The 14,809-nt window shown below is 36.6% G+C and overlaps 1 protein-coding gene across 3 annotated transcripts in view; it reads left to right on the top strand.

The window, feature by feature from the left end:
* Positions 1-14,809, top strand: part of PRKD1 (protein kinase D1) — a 334,328-nt gene that overhangs the window by 191,332 nt on the left and 128,187 nt on the right. For all 3 annotated transcript variants that reach the window (XM_019428046.2, XM_019428045.2, XM_053889317.1), the window contains exon 2: positions 100-238. In XM_019428046.2, the coding sequence (XP_019283591.1) occupies positions 100-238 (139 nt within the window). The remainder of the gene's footprint in view (positions 1-99; positions 239-14,809) is intronic.

Raw genomic sequence — 14,809 nt, 5'->3', positions numbered from 1 at the left:
TTTATAATTAGCTGTGTTTTTACCCTGACATTTATTTGGTTTCTATTTTAAATTGAGAAGGTTTTGACATCTAACCTATTGTGGTATCTGTATTTACAGTTCCCCGAATGTGGTTTCTATGGAATGTATGATAAGATCCTGCTTTTTCGCCACGACCCTACCTCCGAAAACATCCTTCAGCTGGTGAAAACGGCTAGCGATATCCAGGAAGGCGATCTTATTGAAGTTGTCTTGTCAGGTAGTACTTTTATTTCTCTATCCATAGATTAATAATTTCTATTTGAAGAAATCTTGGGCATAAGTTTTTAAGGGTAACAGAAAACATACATCAAAATTGGGCCCAAAAGGAAATTTTGGGCTTCTGTCTACAGGAACTTTCAAAATTTTTTCAGAAAAAGCAAACAGTTTGCCTTGAATTGGCTGTTTCTGCATCCAGTATTGTCCCATTTTTCCCAAATTTACAGTCTCCCCAGCCTCCCAGCAACACACAGGCGTACTTTCATTTATCACCTTGAATCATTTGGACAGCGGCAAAAGCAAACAAAAAAACTCACCAGAGGTGAAAGACAGGTGTTAGGGCCCCACATGTATGGAGGGTATGGAAGCCAAGAAATGACAACAGGGCTAGGTAGGAATCCATTGCTTTCATTAAGTCAGAAGCCTGCTTACTATAAGCCAAGGCCAAGTTGGAAACCAGAGTTCAGGAGTTACAGCAGATGAGGCCATGCCATCTCAAGGAGCAGCTGCTCTCAGATAGAAATCTGCCCAGATTTATATTTCTTGTTTAGGATTTACAAGTTACTAATGGGACTGTGTGTATCAATACAGAAAAACAAAAAACCAAAACAAAACAAAACAAAAACAGTGTATTTCACTTAAAAAAAAAAAGTGCCAAGGAACAGCTGTACAGGGATCCTCACAAAAATGATCAGTGCAGCAATGTGAAGAGACCCAGATTTTTAATGTTTATTTTTGTTGAAATTGAGGAATTATTGAGAAACTCAGATTGTATTGCTCCTTTGCTTGTTATTTCTTTGACTAAAGGAAACCCATTGGCTTTAATGATTCTAGATTTTACTTCTTTAAGTTCCTCAACTTGTTCAGCGCCCAGGCCTCGGTTGCACTGATTAGAATTCAGCTGGACTTTGCCTGGATGCAGTCCAGTTCACTAGGTCTTTGCTGATCACCTGTCATTGTGTGATGTCCTGGGATCACCATATTTTCATTGTGTAGATAGATCCTATGAAACAACTTGCTTTGCAGAAAAAAGTAATAATTTTCTTGTTTATAGGGTTGCCACTTGCTAAAGAAACCAAAAAAGAAAAGGCTTACATGTGTTTTTTTGTAGATAATGCCAACCACTTTTATGTTCTATGATTTTTTCATATATATATTTTATTCAAGTATGATTAATGTCTAGTGTTACATTAGTTTCAGGTGTACAATATAGTGACTCAGCAATTCTGTACATTACTCAGTGCTCATGAGCACTCCCCACCTCCCCTCCCTGTGGCAGCCATCAGTTTGTTCTCTATAGTTAAGAGTCATCTTTTGTTTGTCTCTTTTTTCCTTTGTTCATTTGTTTCTTAAATTCTACCTTGAGTGAAATCACATGGTATTTGTCTCTCTCTGACTTATTTCACTTATTGTTATACCCTCTAGATCTATCCATGTTGTTGCAAAGAGCAGGATTTCATTCTTTTTTATGGCTGAGTAATATTCCATCGTGTGTGTGTGTGTGTGTGTGTGTGTGTGTGTGTGTGTGTGCGTGCGCGTGTGCGCGTGCGCGCATGTATTGACTCTTCTTTATTCATTCTTAATGGATGGACATGTGGGTTGCTTCCATATCTTGGCCCTTATAAATAATGCTGCAATAAACACTAAGGGTGCATCTATCATTTTGATTTACTAGTGGAATCTAACTGTATTATATGGTAGTTCTATTTTTAATTCTTTGAGAAACTGCCATGCTATTACCTTTCTTGGACTCTTTCAGAAACCAGTGCACCTGGCCTCAAAAAACTAGTGCTTAGACATGTCGTTTTTTTCAGTTTCCTATTTCTCAGCAGTAGGGGCTGCCTGAAATAAATTATTCAGGGAAATCATGCCCTGGATCCATCCTCTCTATAATTCATATCAAACTCACAGTCAGACTGCTTCACAAATAATGTAATGTGTTTTATGAATCTTTTTTGCCTGTGGCAATGTCCAGAAATATATGAGAATTTTTAAAATTGCATTTCAAAATTTAATTTATTTTTCTTTCCATTTTACTTTTGTTGTCAAGTGTTTTATAGCAGTTCCAGGCAGATTGAATGCAAGCTGTGTGTGGGTGTGCTTGCGCTGTTGAAAGGGGCTGCCTCTGTGCATGTGATCTCTGTGTCATAGAGCAGGACCTGCTCTTGGGCACAGTGACCCGATGTGGCCCTCTGCATTGCTTCATAGCACCGAGAACTGCATTGCGCTTCTCCTCGCTGTCTTTGCGAACCAAAATCCTCATTGTGTTTACGTTCCGCTTCTTTTGTCATCCACCCTTTCCATTCCATGTTCTCTTCTCCATCTCCCTGGCCTTGATTGCTCAGAGGGCATTTAAGGGCAACCTTTTTTTTACCTGCTGCCCCAGCACCAGGCTCAGGACGGCCTCTCCTGCTCTTATCAGCTATCTTGTTGGTATTTAAAAGGAGCTGTTCTATAACAGCCTAGTTGCAGATTTGAACCTGGAGCCTTTCAACTTTTTTGCTCCACACAGTCTCACTTCCCCAGTGTCATTTAACCCTTAAATATACAATTATATATATTTAATTAAACATATATAATTACATATAATATATGTAATATATGTATTTATATGTACACACATTCATTATGTTTAATTGATGATCTCCAACGTTTCCCCGTTAGCTTCTTTGGCAACTATATTCTCCTCCCTCCTCTCCTACTCTAATGCTGAGCCTTGTGATTTTCTCGATAAATGTTAAAAATGATTTTTCTTTAAAACCTCCCCTACCCGCGTTACAGTCCTGGCTTTTCCCAGGCCTCTTTCCTTCCTGTTTGTTGTCAGTCACCTGCAGCACAGTCCCACACCTGAGCTCACCAATAAGACTTGGTCCAACTCTGAGGTCTTCACACCGGCACACCCCCTTCATCTTGTCTGTTGCTACCACATCCACATCCTAGGTGCTGCCATTTGACTGTAGTTTTCAGTCACTAACTCCCTACTATTTTAGGACCATTTTTCTTTCTTCTTCTCTCCCCACAGCACACAGGCCACCACCTGCATGTCATACATCACTTTGATGCAGTCTCTAGTATCTCATGTTTTCCTATACCCTAGTTGGGCCTGTTATATGTGTCTATAATCTGATTTACATTACCATCCATTTTTGCCATTCCTGTTCCTGAGCCACACATGTCCCCTGAGAGTCCCCTGCCCCTGTGTCTCAGTTTATACTCGTCTTTACCAACCTTACAACTGTTTGACATTTTCTTCCTCCCCCAACCCCCACATCCTTTTGTTACCATAGACCTAAGGTTCTCAATAAATTTGTATGAGTTGATTGATTGACTAGTGACTTTCACATTAGAAGTTATCACATTTCCAAAATTTATAAAAATATTGATTTGTTGTAAAAATATTGTTTCTCGGTATATCCACAATAGTCAACTAAAGTTCAAGTCTCCTTGCTGTGCACTGACTTAGCCCTTACCAGAAATTAGTGCCTGTGATATGGGTACTAATAAAATATCATATCATATCATATCATATCATATCATATCATATAATGCATTGCATTATAATTGGATACCAGGGAGCTCATATCAATAGCTCATTCCTGACACAGTCCCTGAAGAATATGGAGCGCTGTAATTGGCCAGAGAAATATGCCATTTCCTGAAGGTGTGGTGAAGGATCGACTTCATTCAAAATGCAATGGGTAAAGGAAGTAAGAGAACAAAACACTGGACATCCCCTCTGCTGCCTTTAGATCAGTTTCAGAACATAAACAATGCTGGAAAATTTCCTCTTAAAGACTATAATTTTATTGTTAAAATTCATTTATCTAAATTTTCTGTTTTTCCCCATGAAAAATTAAATTTTACTCTGTAGTTCAACATAAATGTAATCTGGTTCTTTTCCACCAACAGGAACATGTTCTGACATAGGAGTAGAGTAAAATGTGAGAAAATATCGAAAGATTAATTTTGAAGAAGGTTATATACTCTTGTCTCTTCAGACAACATCAAGAATTTTCTATTGTTTAAGTCATTTTCTGCCAAGGTCTTTCATCATCTGTTAGTACTAACCAGGCTGCTTTTGGCTAATTTGCTAGTTTTCTCTCTCCTTTTCTTTTTGAAAAACAGGGCTTGTATGATCTAGTGTATTTAGACCCAGTAAGCCAGGAAAACATTGCTCATCGGTGGATGGGTTGGGTTCTGGAGGAAAAAAAAAAGAAATAATTCCATGGAAGTTCTCCACCATGCACACTCCCACCACTGGCAAATTTTCTTTGTCTGCTAAGCAAAGGATTAGGATTGCTACCATTGTTATGGAGTAAGTAGGAAAGCACTACAGATGAAAGTTTTTCCTACTAACACCAAAGTCAGGTTCAAGTGTATAGTACTGAACTATAAAACAAAGTTCATGGAATTTATCTGAAGCCTTTCTCGTGATGAATCTCTATCAAAGTCTGATAATTCAGCTGTAGCAATGCAAATTAGTAATAGCACTGCATTCACGTGACTCAACTCTTTCTTTTTTGTTTTATGGAGGCTTGACCTCCAATAAATGTGTGTGTGTGTTTCTGTGTGTGTGTGTGTGTGTGTGTGTGTGTGTGTTTATAGGTGGTTAAATGGAAAATAGATGAGGACTATAAGAATTTCTCAAGATTACAATTTTAAAGTCTTAGAACTAAATGTTGAAACTTTCCTTCTTTAATTAATGGTAAAACTCCATTTTTTTCAGATATTTTTCACTAGTTTTTACAATAGATTATGCAGTATTATTTGTAACTTTTGCAAAGCACTGTTTCCACATGTGGCTGGTTATTAGTTCCACACCATCTAGAGATGGGAGCCTCAGAAAGCTAGTGCCATAGCCCAAGCAGAAGGGTTGTGGGTCTATTTTCAGGCAGTGATTGAAGAGCTAAAAATGAAGTAGAGGGAATAAGAAATATTTTAGAGTTAAAATTGAAGAGATCTATAACCACTTGGATATAGTTGATGTAGGAAAATGAGAAAATGAAGAGGACTCTAATGAGAGCTCCAGCTACCTAAGAGTGATCACATGCTCTTTCCCTCACATCAAGTCTTGTTCTCAAGTGTTGTTCAGTGTGTTTGGCTCCTGTCCCAAGATGCTGGAAAAGTAATTTCTCGGGCATATAGTACCATTAATTTCCTTTGTGATTTTGTACAAGTTGCATAATCTCTAGGATTGAGTGTTATTTTCTTTGTTTTTTAATAAAAAAAGAATCTTATACAGGGTGAAAGTATCATACAAGGCTAATAGTACATGGATTCCATATTTTCTTTAGTCTGCTGGTAAAGTGGTATTCATAAATATTGAGTACAGTTCCCAGGGCCAGATCATCTGACTTCATATCCTTTCCCTATTCTGTACTATTTACATCTTTGTGAAGACATTTACGCATTCTGTGCCCCAGTTTCCTCATCTGTAAAATGGAGACAACACTAGCACCTACATTGTAAGGTTACTGCAAACATTAAAAATCAGTTAACTTGGGGCACCTGGGTAGCCCAGTTGGTTAAGCATCCAACTTTGACTTAGGTCAAGATCTCATGGTTCATGGGTTTGAGCCCCACGTTGGGCTCTGTGCTGACAGCTCAGAGGCTAGAGCCTGCTTCAGATTCTGTGTCTCCCTCTCTCTCTGCCCCTCTTCCACTCCACTTGTTCTCTCTCACTCTCTCTCTCTCAAAAGTAAATAAACATGAAAAATGTTTTTTAAATAAAAATTAAAATAAGCTAACACATGTGAAGCACTTCAGAGAGTTTCTACACATAGCAACTGCACAATAAATGTTAGCTCTTCTGGTTGCTTCTACTCTTCACACTCTAAGCAGCCTTTCCTCACAATGTTCATTGTTGTTAAACATACCACAAAAGGGAATCCTGGTCTGATAACTTTGAAAGCTGTTGTGTCAAACAATGTTAAATGAATTATTTATTGCAGGACTCTTCAGAACTTTGGTGCCTGCTAATATGAAGCATAACTCTTGAAAATCTCTTCCCAAATTCACTGTAACACAAATACTTTTTTTTCTTCTAAGTATATGGTCTTTGGCTAGCAGTCCACAGTGGGGATACTCCTCTGGGACAAACCCATGGACCAAATGGTCTGAGAAGGTATATCCATTCTGTCTACACGTAGACCACTTCTCTCTCACAGAGAGTAATATTTGACTCATGGAGATATGGGAGTTAGGTAGAAAGAAATTTTTGTTTACATAATAGCAGCAAGCTTTTGAATCAGTTTACATAAGTAATGTTTCTTTCACAATTACTCTGGGAAGTAGTGAAATCAGAGATCTTAAAAGGTATAAAATACGCATTTTAACTTGCTCACATCCTACAGTGAGTAGTAGAGGGAATACCAGAATTTGAATCTAAGTGCTTAGTCACTATTAACATTACCTCAACTTCAGTTTAACCCTTTGATCTTGGACCAGTAAACAGGATTTATTGAGGTTCTGTTCAGAGAATTCCTACCATGGTAAGTTTATATTTCAGGAAAATATTGATGGTATTTGTAACAACAAAACCAGTAATGAGCTACAAATTCCATTGACATGATTTTTATCACAGAACCCTTATCCCTCTCTTCCTCATAAAAAAATAACTGTTTAATACAATATATAAACTGTGATCAGGTTAAGAAAACCTGAAGTCTCTTCTTCATAGAGTTACAGTACAAAAATATGAAGTAATAAAGTAACCAAGCCCCTTCTTAAATAAGATCCCATGATACAATTTCACAACTCTGATCAACATTGAAATTGTGTCTGAGCATCACTATATTTAAGGAATCCTTATGACCATGTTTTTATATTACTAGGATTCAGTGCATAAACCATAAGCCAGAAAAAATATATGGTAACAAAATTCTGGCAAGGTCCTTCTATCTTTTATAGGAAGTGTAAATTATTGATTTATATGGCACCATGCCGGTTATATCCATTTCTCACACATGTAAGATACTGCTTAGCAATGTTTTATACTCCTGTGAAATATGAGTGGAAGAGGAAAACCATGAGAGGAATACACTAGGTCACTGCATTATTATGTCCCCAAGAATACATTATGTAGATATAGTTTTGTTTCTCTCCTTTTAGGAAGAGAGCATTAATCATGGGAAGCACCTCCCCAGTGTTAATACTGCTTGAGTAATTAAGGTTGTAAAAGACCTGGCCTTTCAGTACCCATTTTATATTTCTTTGTAGTTGGTTTGGACATCTAAGTTTTCCAGGCTTAGTGGTGCCAATTCCTGTCCAACTCTGTGCTGGTGGTTTTGTAATAATGGAAAAGTTAAATGTAAGATTACATGTCATTACTCTTTTCTTCAAAGTATGGTTTCTGTTAAGTGTGTCTTCAGCATTTCCTTATTATTATTATTAATATTAATTCTCTTTCCTTCTTTATGTTGCAAGTAAAGTTCATTTTAGTTTCTTTGTACTACGTTAAATCATTTTTGTAGAAAAGTGAATACAAAGATCAGGCTGTTGGAATATTTCCATAGACTTTCTATCTTTCCCAACTTGTGACCTCAAATGGGTTTTGGGGGCTCAAAGCACTTCTTCTTTACTTTGTTAGTTTTCTCGATTATGTGTCTCCTTGTAGAGTGGATTATCCAGAGAGATATGGTACAACAGTACATTGCTCCTGTATGATTTTAGGAACCCTAAGTGTCAGGGCAGAGTGAAAACATTCTCCCCAGGTAACATAGGGCATAAGACAAACCCTAAAGGGAAAAGTTCTTTGAAGAATCTTATTTCATTCAAAAACTTTATGCACATTTTGAACTCTGCTGTGTTACATTTCTCTCGCTTAATTTTGAATAAAAATATCTTTCCCATGTTATGCTTTAAGAAAAATATTAGCAAGGCGCCTGGGTGACTCGGTCGGTTGAGCGTCCGACTTCAGCTCAGGTCATGATCTCACAGTCTGTGAGTTCGAGCCCGCGTCGGGCTCTGTGCTGACAGCTCAGAGCCTGGAGCCTGTTTCAGATTCTGTGTCTCCCTCTCTCTCTGACCCTCCCCTGTTCATGCTCTTTCTCTGTCTCAAAAATAAATAAACATTAAATTTTTTTTTTTTTAAAAAGAAAAACATTAGCGATGATGATATAAAGACATATAGCTTTTATAATTTGTTAGGCACTGTTCTAAGTGCTTTCTGTATATTAACTCAGAAATATGCATCACAGTTATTTTATGACATATATGCATGTAAATTTAGTTTAATAATTAGTGGACTTCCAGCCAAAAACTGGGCTGAGTCCTAGAGATTCCATTTATTTCTTACATAATTACTGGCAGGTTATCTCCTTTCCCCGAGTCTTTATCCATCACCTGTCAAATACCAATGGCAATATCTTTACTATAGTGTTAGGCTGTATATTTCATGAGGATAAATATAAAGTCTTTCATAAGATTCCTGGCAAATGTGAGGTACTGTGCCTTCCTGTCCCACCTCCACCCCACCGGACTACACAGTTCTTGAAACAAGATCCATGTATTTTTATATTGAATCCTCAGGACCTGTGTAGTCAGTTGCAATTAATGTTTATTTGTTGAGTGAATAGATGGATACTTGAATTAGCAAAATGAACAAACCAGTAAGCAAATTGTTAAATTGCTACTCTATATATGGCATCCACAATTCTATTCTGTAGGAATTGAATTTCAGTTCTTAGAGTTGCCTATCCTAGCCCTAATCTCTTAGTAATACCAATATTATCATCTGACTAATGTTTTTTTTCTGGTTTCTTGCTATCTTCTACATGTTGTCAAAAACTATTTTTAGAAATTATTTTTAGAAATCCAGTTCTACTTTCAAAGTATTTCCATGTCTTTCACAACATTTGTCATGTAAAATAAGGCCTAATTCATAAAACACCAATTATTTTCCTTTCGAATTCCCACAACTCCTGGATTACGCTGATCACCATGACCAACTAACTCATTTGCTACCTAACTCAATTCATTCTTCCTTCAATCACTTTTTCCCACTATTCTTTTCTTTCAAATGTTCTTGCTTTCTTTCTAAAATGTATTCAGCAATCACCCCTTTTTGATACATCTCTCCATATACCCCATTCGAATCTCACTTGCCTTCATCAGTTTATTGTCATTTCCTCATCTGGACCCTCAGTACTCCATACTTGGACTAACTCATAGTGGTGACCCTGGAGCTATTTCCATGTCTAGAAGGACCAAGGACTGATCTCCTGAGATGCTGGTTGACCTTTCCCGCTGTTCCTCCCCACCTCCCACCCCCGCTCCTCACATCAGAGCGCCATTGCTTTATCCACCTAACAGAACAGCTGTCTGTGCCTAAGGGTCAGCTGGCATGATCTATAGGAAAAGTTGAGTCATGTGTTCTAAAACCAGAATCTAAATCTCCATAGATCTCTGGCTGTGTACATACTGTGGTTTTCAGAGACAGACATATCAAGCCCCTCTGTTCACACAGAATTAGCCTAAGGCCTAGTTCTTCACCATCTGGCAAGTGGATATCCAGCCAGAAATCATAGTTTTTCCTTCTCTTCTCTTTTCATCTATTACTTCTCTAATTGAAGCCAGTATTATAACTCATTCAGATAAACAGGAAAAAGAACACAGGGGTAATGAAAACCACACAAAAGGGAATTTTCCTCTGTATTTTCTGGTCTTTGTGCAACAAGAAGTTCTTCATATTTGCTTCTTAGAGTGGATATTCAACAATCTCATGTATGTCAATCTTACTATGTTAGCACTTCAATGTACAACAGGATCTCAGAGAACTTTGCATATTTAGAATCATTCTAGGAAATATACTAAGGTACTAGTACACTCATTCTCTTTGCCCTTTTGTATAAATTGGTTTATAAAACCTCTACCTCATTAACCAGATTTGATTCTGAATTATTTGGGGCTTATTTTCAAAAATTACATTTCAACTCAAAAATGAAGATTTTTACACATCAGAGGTAATGAAGTAAATGAGTTATAGAACCAGACCCTAATATAAAAAAAAAACATAGGCAACCATCGTATCTTATAAATAGGTATTTCCTTGGCTCACTTCTATACAGAGGTGATATGAATAGGGCTTTTCTGTCAGAATCTTTGAAAAAATTATTAATGTTGAATTAGCACAAAATTCTTGTGTTGTTGGCTCAAACTGGAGAATAAAAGTGTTTGGGTTTTTATTTTGTCTATCTGTTATACAAACATGAAATTCTGTTCATGAGAATTGGCTGAGAGATAGGCAACCCAACCATTTCTCTAGTTCTGCCCTGTCTACACTAATAACTGTGCATGGCTATATGAAATTTAACTAAAAATAAGTAAAATTAAAACTGAGTTCCTTGGTCACACTAACTACATTTCAGGTGTTTAATAGACACATTAAATAATAGCTTCCATATTGATATGGAGCATTTCACTGTCAAAAAAATTTCTATTAGACAGAGCAGTGAGATAAACCAAATTCACTCCTAAGAATCTAGAACAAATTGTACACACATACATACCCCCCATACCCTGCAGAAATGCCTTTATTGAAATGTTCCTTGATGTGACATTTAGAGGAATGTTGTAATTAACACACCTGAATGTTTTGGTAGTAAATTTATTACCAAAACCTCAAGGGAGAAATTGTCCACCATATTACCCTGTAACTTCCTTGTAGGACAAATTCGTCAGATTTTAGTACCCAAAACAGGGTACTTCATATACCTGTTTTATTAATTCATGGGCCACCTTTAATATGGCGCAAGTCAATACTGTATTACTTTTACCACACTGATTCTTTGTATTTGCCACAATATTCAATTTCTGCAGACTTCTTAATTTCTTTATCTTATCTCATTACATGCTACACAGAACACCCCAAGTTGTTAAAAGCGCAAACTCTGGAACCAAGGTGCTTGAGTGAAGTTCTCAGCAGTGCATTATTAGCTCCGTGGCATGGGGAAGGCTATTTAGTGTTTGGGTGTGTTTCCTCACCTTCAGACTGAGGATTCACATGATAATAATGCACAGTATCTAACACATTACCTAGGATATAAGGATCTTGTAAAATCATCTGAGAAATGAAGGAGATAGGAAGAGTAGATAGGAGCAAAAAAAGAAATAGGTCAGGAAGAATAATACAGCATCGTGGTATGGGATATAAACTACTGATACAACTTATGGATGGCTTCATTTCTTTGTTTTATCTCACATGTTTTCCAAAAATAAATTTTTGCTGGCTTACAAAAACATACAAAATATAATAAAATACCAGCAATTGGCAATGGATGTTGTCCAAGTTAGAAAAGACAACATTTAGTGAATGTAAATTGTAGAATATTTACTAAAAAACAGTCATATAACTTTTCCCTCATTCTTCATAAGCTGCTTTGAATTAGAGGAAAAAACCTATTTTTGAAGGCCAAACCTTTCGTTGATATAGTGCCCAGCTGTTTGTATTCAGGAAAATCATCTCTCTGGGTTTTGGGGAAATTTACATAGCAGTATTCTGAATGCATTTTTAAAAATGTATTGGTCAAGATTGATCAATAAAAGTTAATATTGACCACAATTGTTTAAGATCTTATATTTTTTTCCTTTTTCCACGTGAAGACATATTGGAATGCTTTCTTGACTTCTTATGCAGCGATAATTCCCTTGGTAATGGGAAAAATTTATAACATATAGTTTGTTTCCATATTCATCTCTCTCTTTCCGTCTCTCTCTCTCCCTCCCCAACACACACACATACACACTACACACACACACCCCTACGATAGGAGGGCTTAGAGGATTAGAAAGGAAGGAAAGAAAGTCAAAATTGTATATACCATCAAAATCAGTGAAATAAGATCATTGAAGGCTGCCCCCGTTAACAAAGACCAATTGGAGAGTGTCTTTCCGAAACCTTCATGGGCATGGATTATTTTTGTTTGAGGTAAAGTATTGGGCTTCACTTGAAAAGCTGCCAAATACTCCTTTTGGATGTCCCATGATTGGTGGTGGCTCTTAACACTTCAATTCAATAGCTCAGCCGTGCCACCATCTGCCCAGCACTTTCATTCTGCTGGTTGGCATGTCGTTTCTTTGCTTTTAACATGCAACCCATGTAAAAATCCCTCATAATCTGCCAAAATTAGAAATGCAGCTGTTTTAAGTCTTAAACAGCAATAGCACTATTCATTATGCCAGTATGGAGGAATAAAATAGAAAGATGTATTTGAAAAGAGCAATACTACACCAGAATGTGTTTGTACCTCCACTTTTCTGAGTTATTTTTAAGACATCTATAGCCTGTTTGTTACCAGTGTTGACTTCAGGCTTAAAGTGAAGTTGATACAAAAATATACCAAATATCTCTTTCCCTACATATATTTTAATACAAGAATTGGAATCTGAATCAAGCTCTGAGTTCATTTTTCTCATGTTATGAGGCAATTTCAGTTTCTAGAAAATGACAATTTTTTTGGCTAACACTGGGTCTCATCTTATTCTATTTTTATTTTCCTCAGAAGTTTTTTGAGATTCTGATTATTATAACTTGTTAATCCTGAGAGCATGGTAATGTAAGGCTGTGTGGAAAATTCTTGATGGGTCAAAGCAGTTGGTCCTCTATTTAAAGAGAGAGAGAGAGAGAGAGATGAAGAGAAAAAAGATGTTTTCCCTCACCCAGCAATCCCTTGATATTGAAAAACAAAAACTGAAACCAAAGCAAAAAGTACCCCTTGCTTCACTGTTATCCATAAGCATTTAAAAAAATTTTTTTAAACATTTATTTATTTTTGAAAGACAGAGAGAGAGAGACAGCGCAAGCAGGGGAGGGGGAGAGAGAGAAGAGAGGGAGACAGAATCTAAAGCAAGCTCTAGGTTCTGAGCTATCAGCACAGAGCCCAATGTGGTTCTTGAACTCATGAACCATGAGATCATGATCTGAGCTGAAGTCGGATGCTTAACCAACTGAGCCACCCAAGTGCCCCCCCATAAGTAGTTTTTTAGGAATGATAGACATTAGGAAACAGTGGACATCTGGTATGGAACACTCCATCCAGAGATACCTTTTTTCACATTGATTAGACGTAACTATTTTGAAACTAAAATTGGACAGTTTGAAATTGGTTTGCTCCATCCTGTACACTTTGATATTCATACTGGTTTAAAGGTCTAAGCTGAATTCATCTCATTATGTGTTAATATTGCTCCCACATTGGATTTTTTTACCATGTGAATTTCAAGCACTTAAAAAATCATTTATATTTGTGAAAACTGACCTGGAAAAAATTACCTCCTGTAGAATCAGGGCATGAAAAGTAATGACAGAGCAAGACACAAGTTGCTGCAATGGATGTACTTGATATGTTTTTGTCTTACATATTCAATAAGATTAATAATACTAAAGGAGAGGGGTAGTATATTATAGTTCTTAAAAAAATCCACATAACAACTCAGTGTCAGATATATAGTAGTAATTCCAAAAATACTTGTTCATGATTGATATGCTTTGCTTAGCAATTTAAGACTTTATAAATGGATCTCAATATGGAAGGGAACATTTAAGTTTGATTTTAGAGAGTTAAAATATTTGGAAAAATCCAAAGTTAAGAGAGACATTATTCCTTATGACATGTTATTCTAACAATCATTATAAATTTTTTGTAAAAAAATATTGTAAAAATTTTAATGACAAATATTTGTTTGATTCTGTAATCTTAATATGCTACCTTTTCTGCATAAAAAAAGGTATAATGTTTATATCTTGAACCAAGTAGATTTGTCTTGTCCTTCAAGCTTAACAGCAACCTCAGGATTATCTTATGTGTAAATCTCACTGTTGCTGGTTTTGTGCTTTTAAAAACGTTTAGTGCTGAGCCGAGGTCTTGGTTTGCCATCTCTAATGACTAAAATCTATTTTTGGTCTCCTGGAGTACTTAACATGCACAACAAGTGAGACAAGCACAAATGCATCTTTCCAGCTTTGAAATCAGACTAGCCTCCATAGATGATACCACCCTAGCAAGTGAGTCAACAGCCAAAACCCAATAGATTTTTAAATAAACTTTTACATTTTTGAGTAGTTTTAGACTTACAGAAAAGTTGCAAGGATAGTACAGAGAGTTCACCTCACCCCGATTTGCTTTCCTCTCATGTTATCATCTTACACCATCGTGGTACATTTGTCAAAACCTAGGAGTCAACATTAGTACATGATTTGAACTTACCAGTTTTTTCTACTAATAACCTATTTCTGCTCCAGGACTCAATTCAGAGTACCACATTGCATTTAGTTGTTACGTTTTTCCAGTGTCCTGCACCAATTTCTCAGCCTTTCCTTGTTTTTCATGACTTTGACAGTATTGCAGAAGACAGACCAGGTATTCTGTAGAATGTCTCCCATCTGGATTTATCTGATGTTTTGCTCATGAGTAAACTGGGTTATGGATGTTTGGTATAAAATACCAGGGAGGTGCAGTATACTTCTCAGGGGTACATGATATCAACACAGCCTCAATGATGATGTGAATCTTCATCACCTGGTTAGGGTAATGTTGGCCATGTTTCTCCACTGTAAGTTTACTATTACTCTTTC

The sequence above is a fragment of the Panthera pardus genome, unplaced genomic scaffold (genome assembly GCF_024362965.1).
Source record: "Panthera pardus isolate Hobbes unplaced genomic scaffold, ASM2436296v1 HiC_scaffold_24, whole genome shotgun sequence".
In the NCBI taxonomy this organism is placed as follows: domain Eukaryota; kingdom Metazoa; phylum Chordata; class Mammalia; order Carnivora; family Felidae; genus Panthera; species Panthera pardus.
The sequence above is the reverse complement of the archived record's forward strand: the minus strand, read 5'-3'. Positions and strand labels throughout refer to the sequence as shown.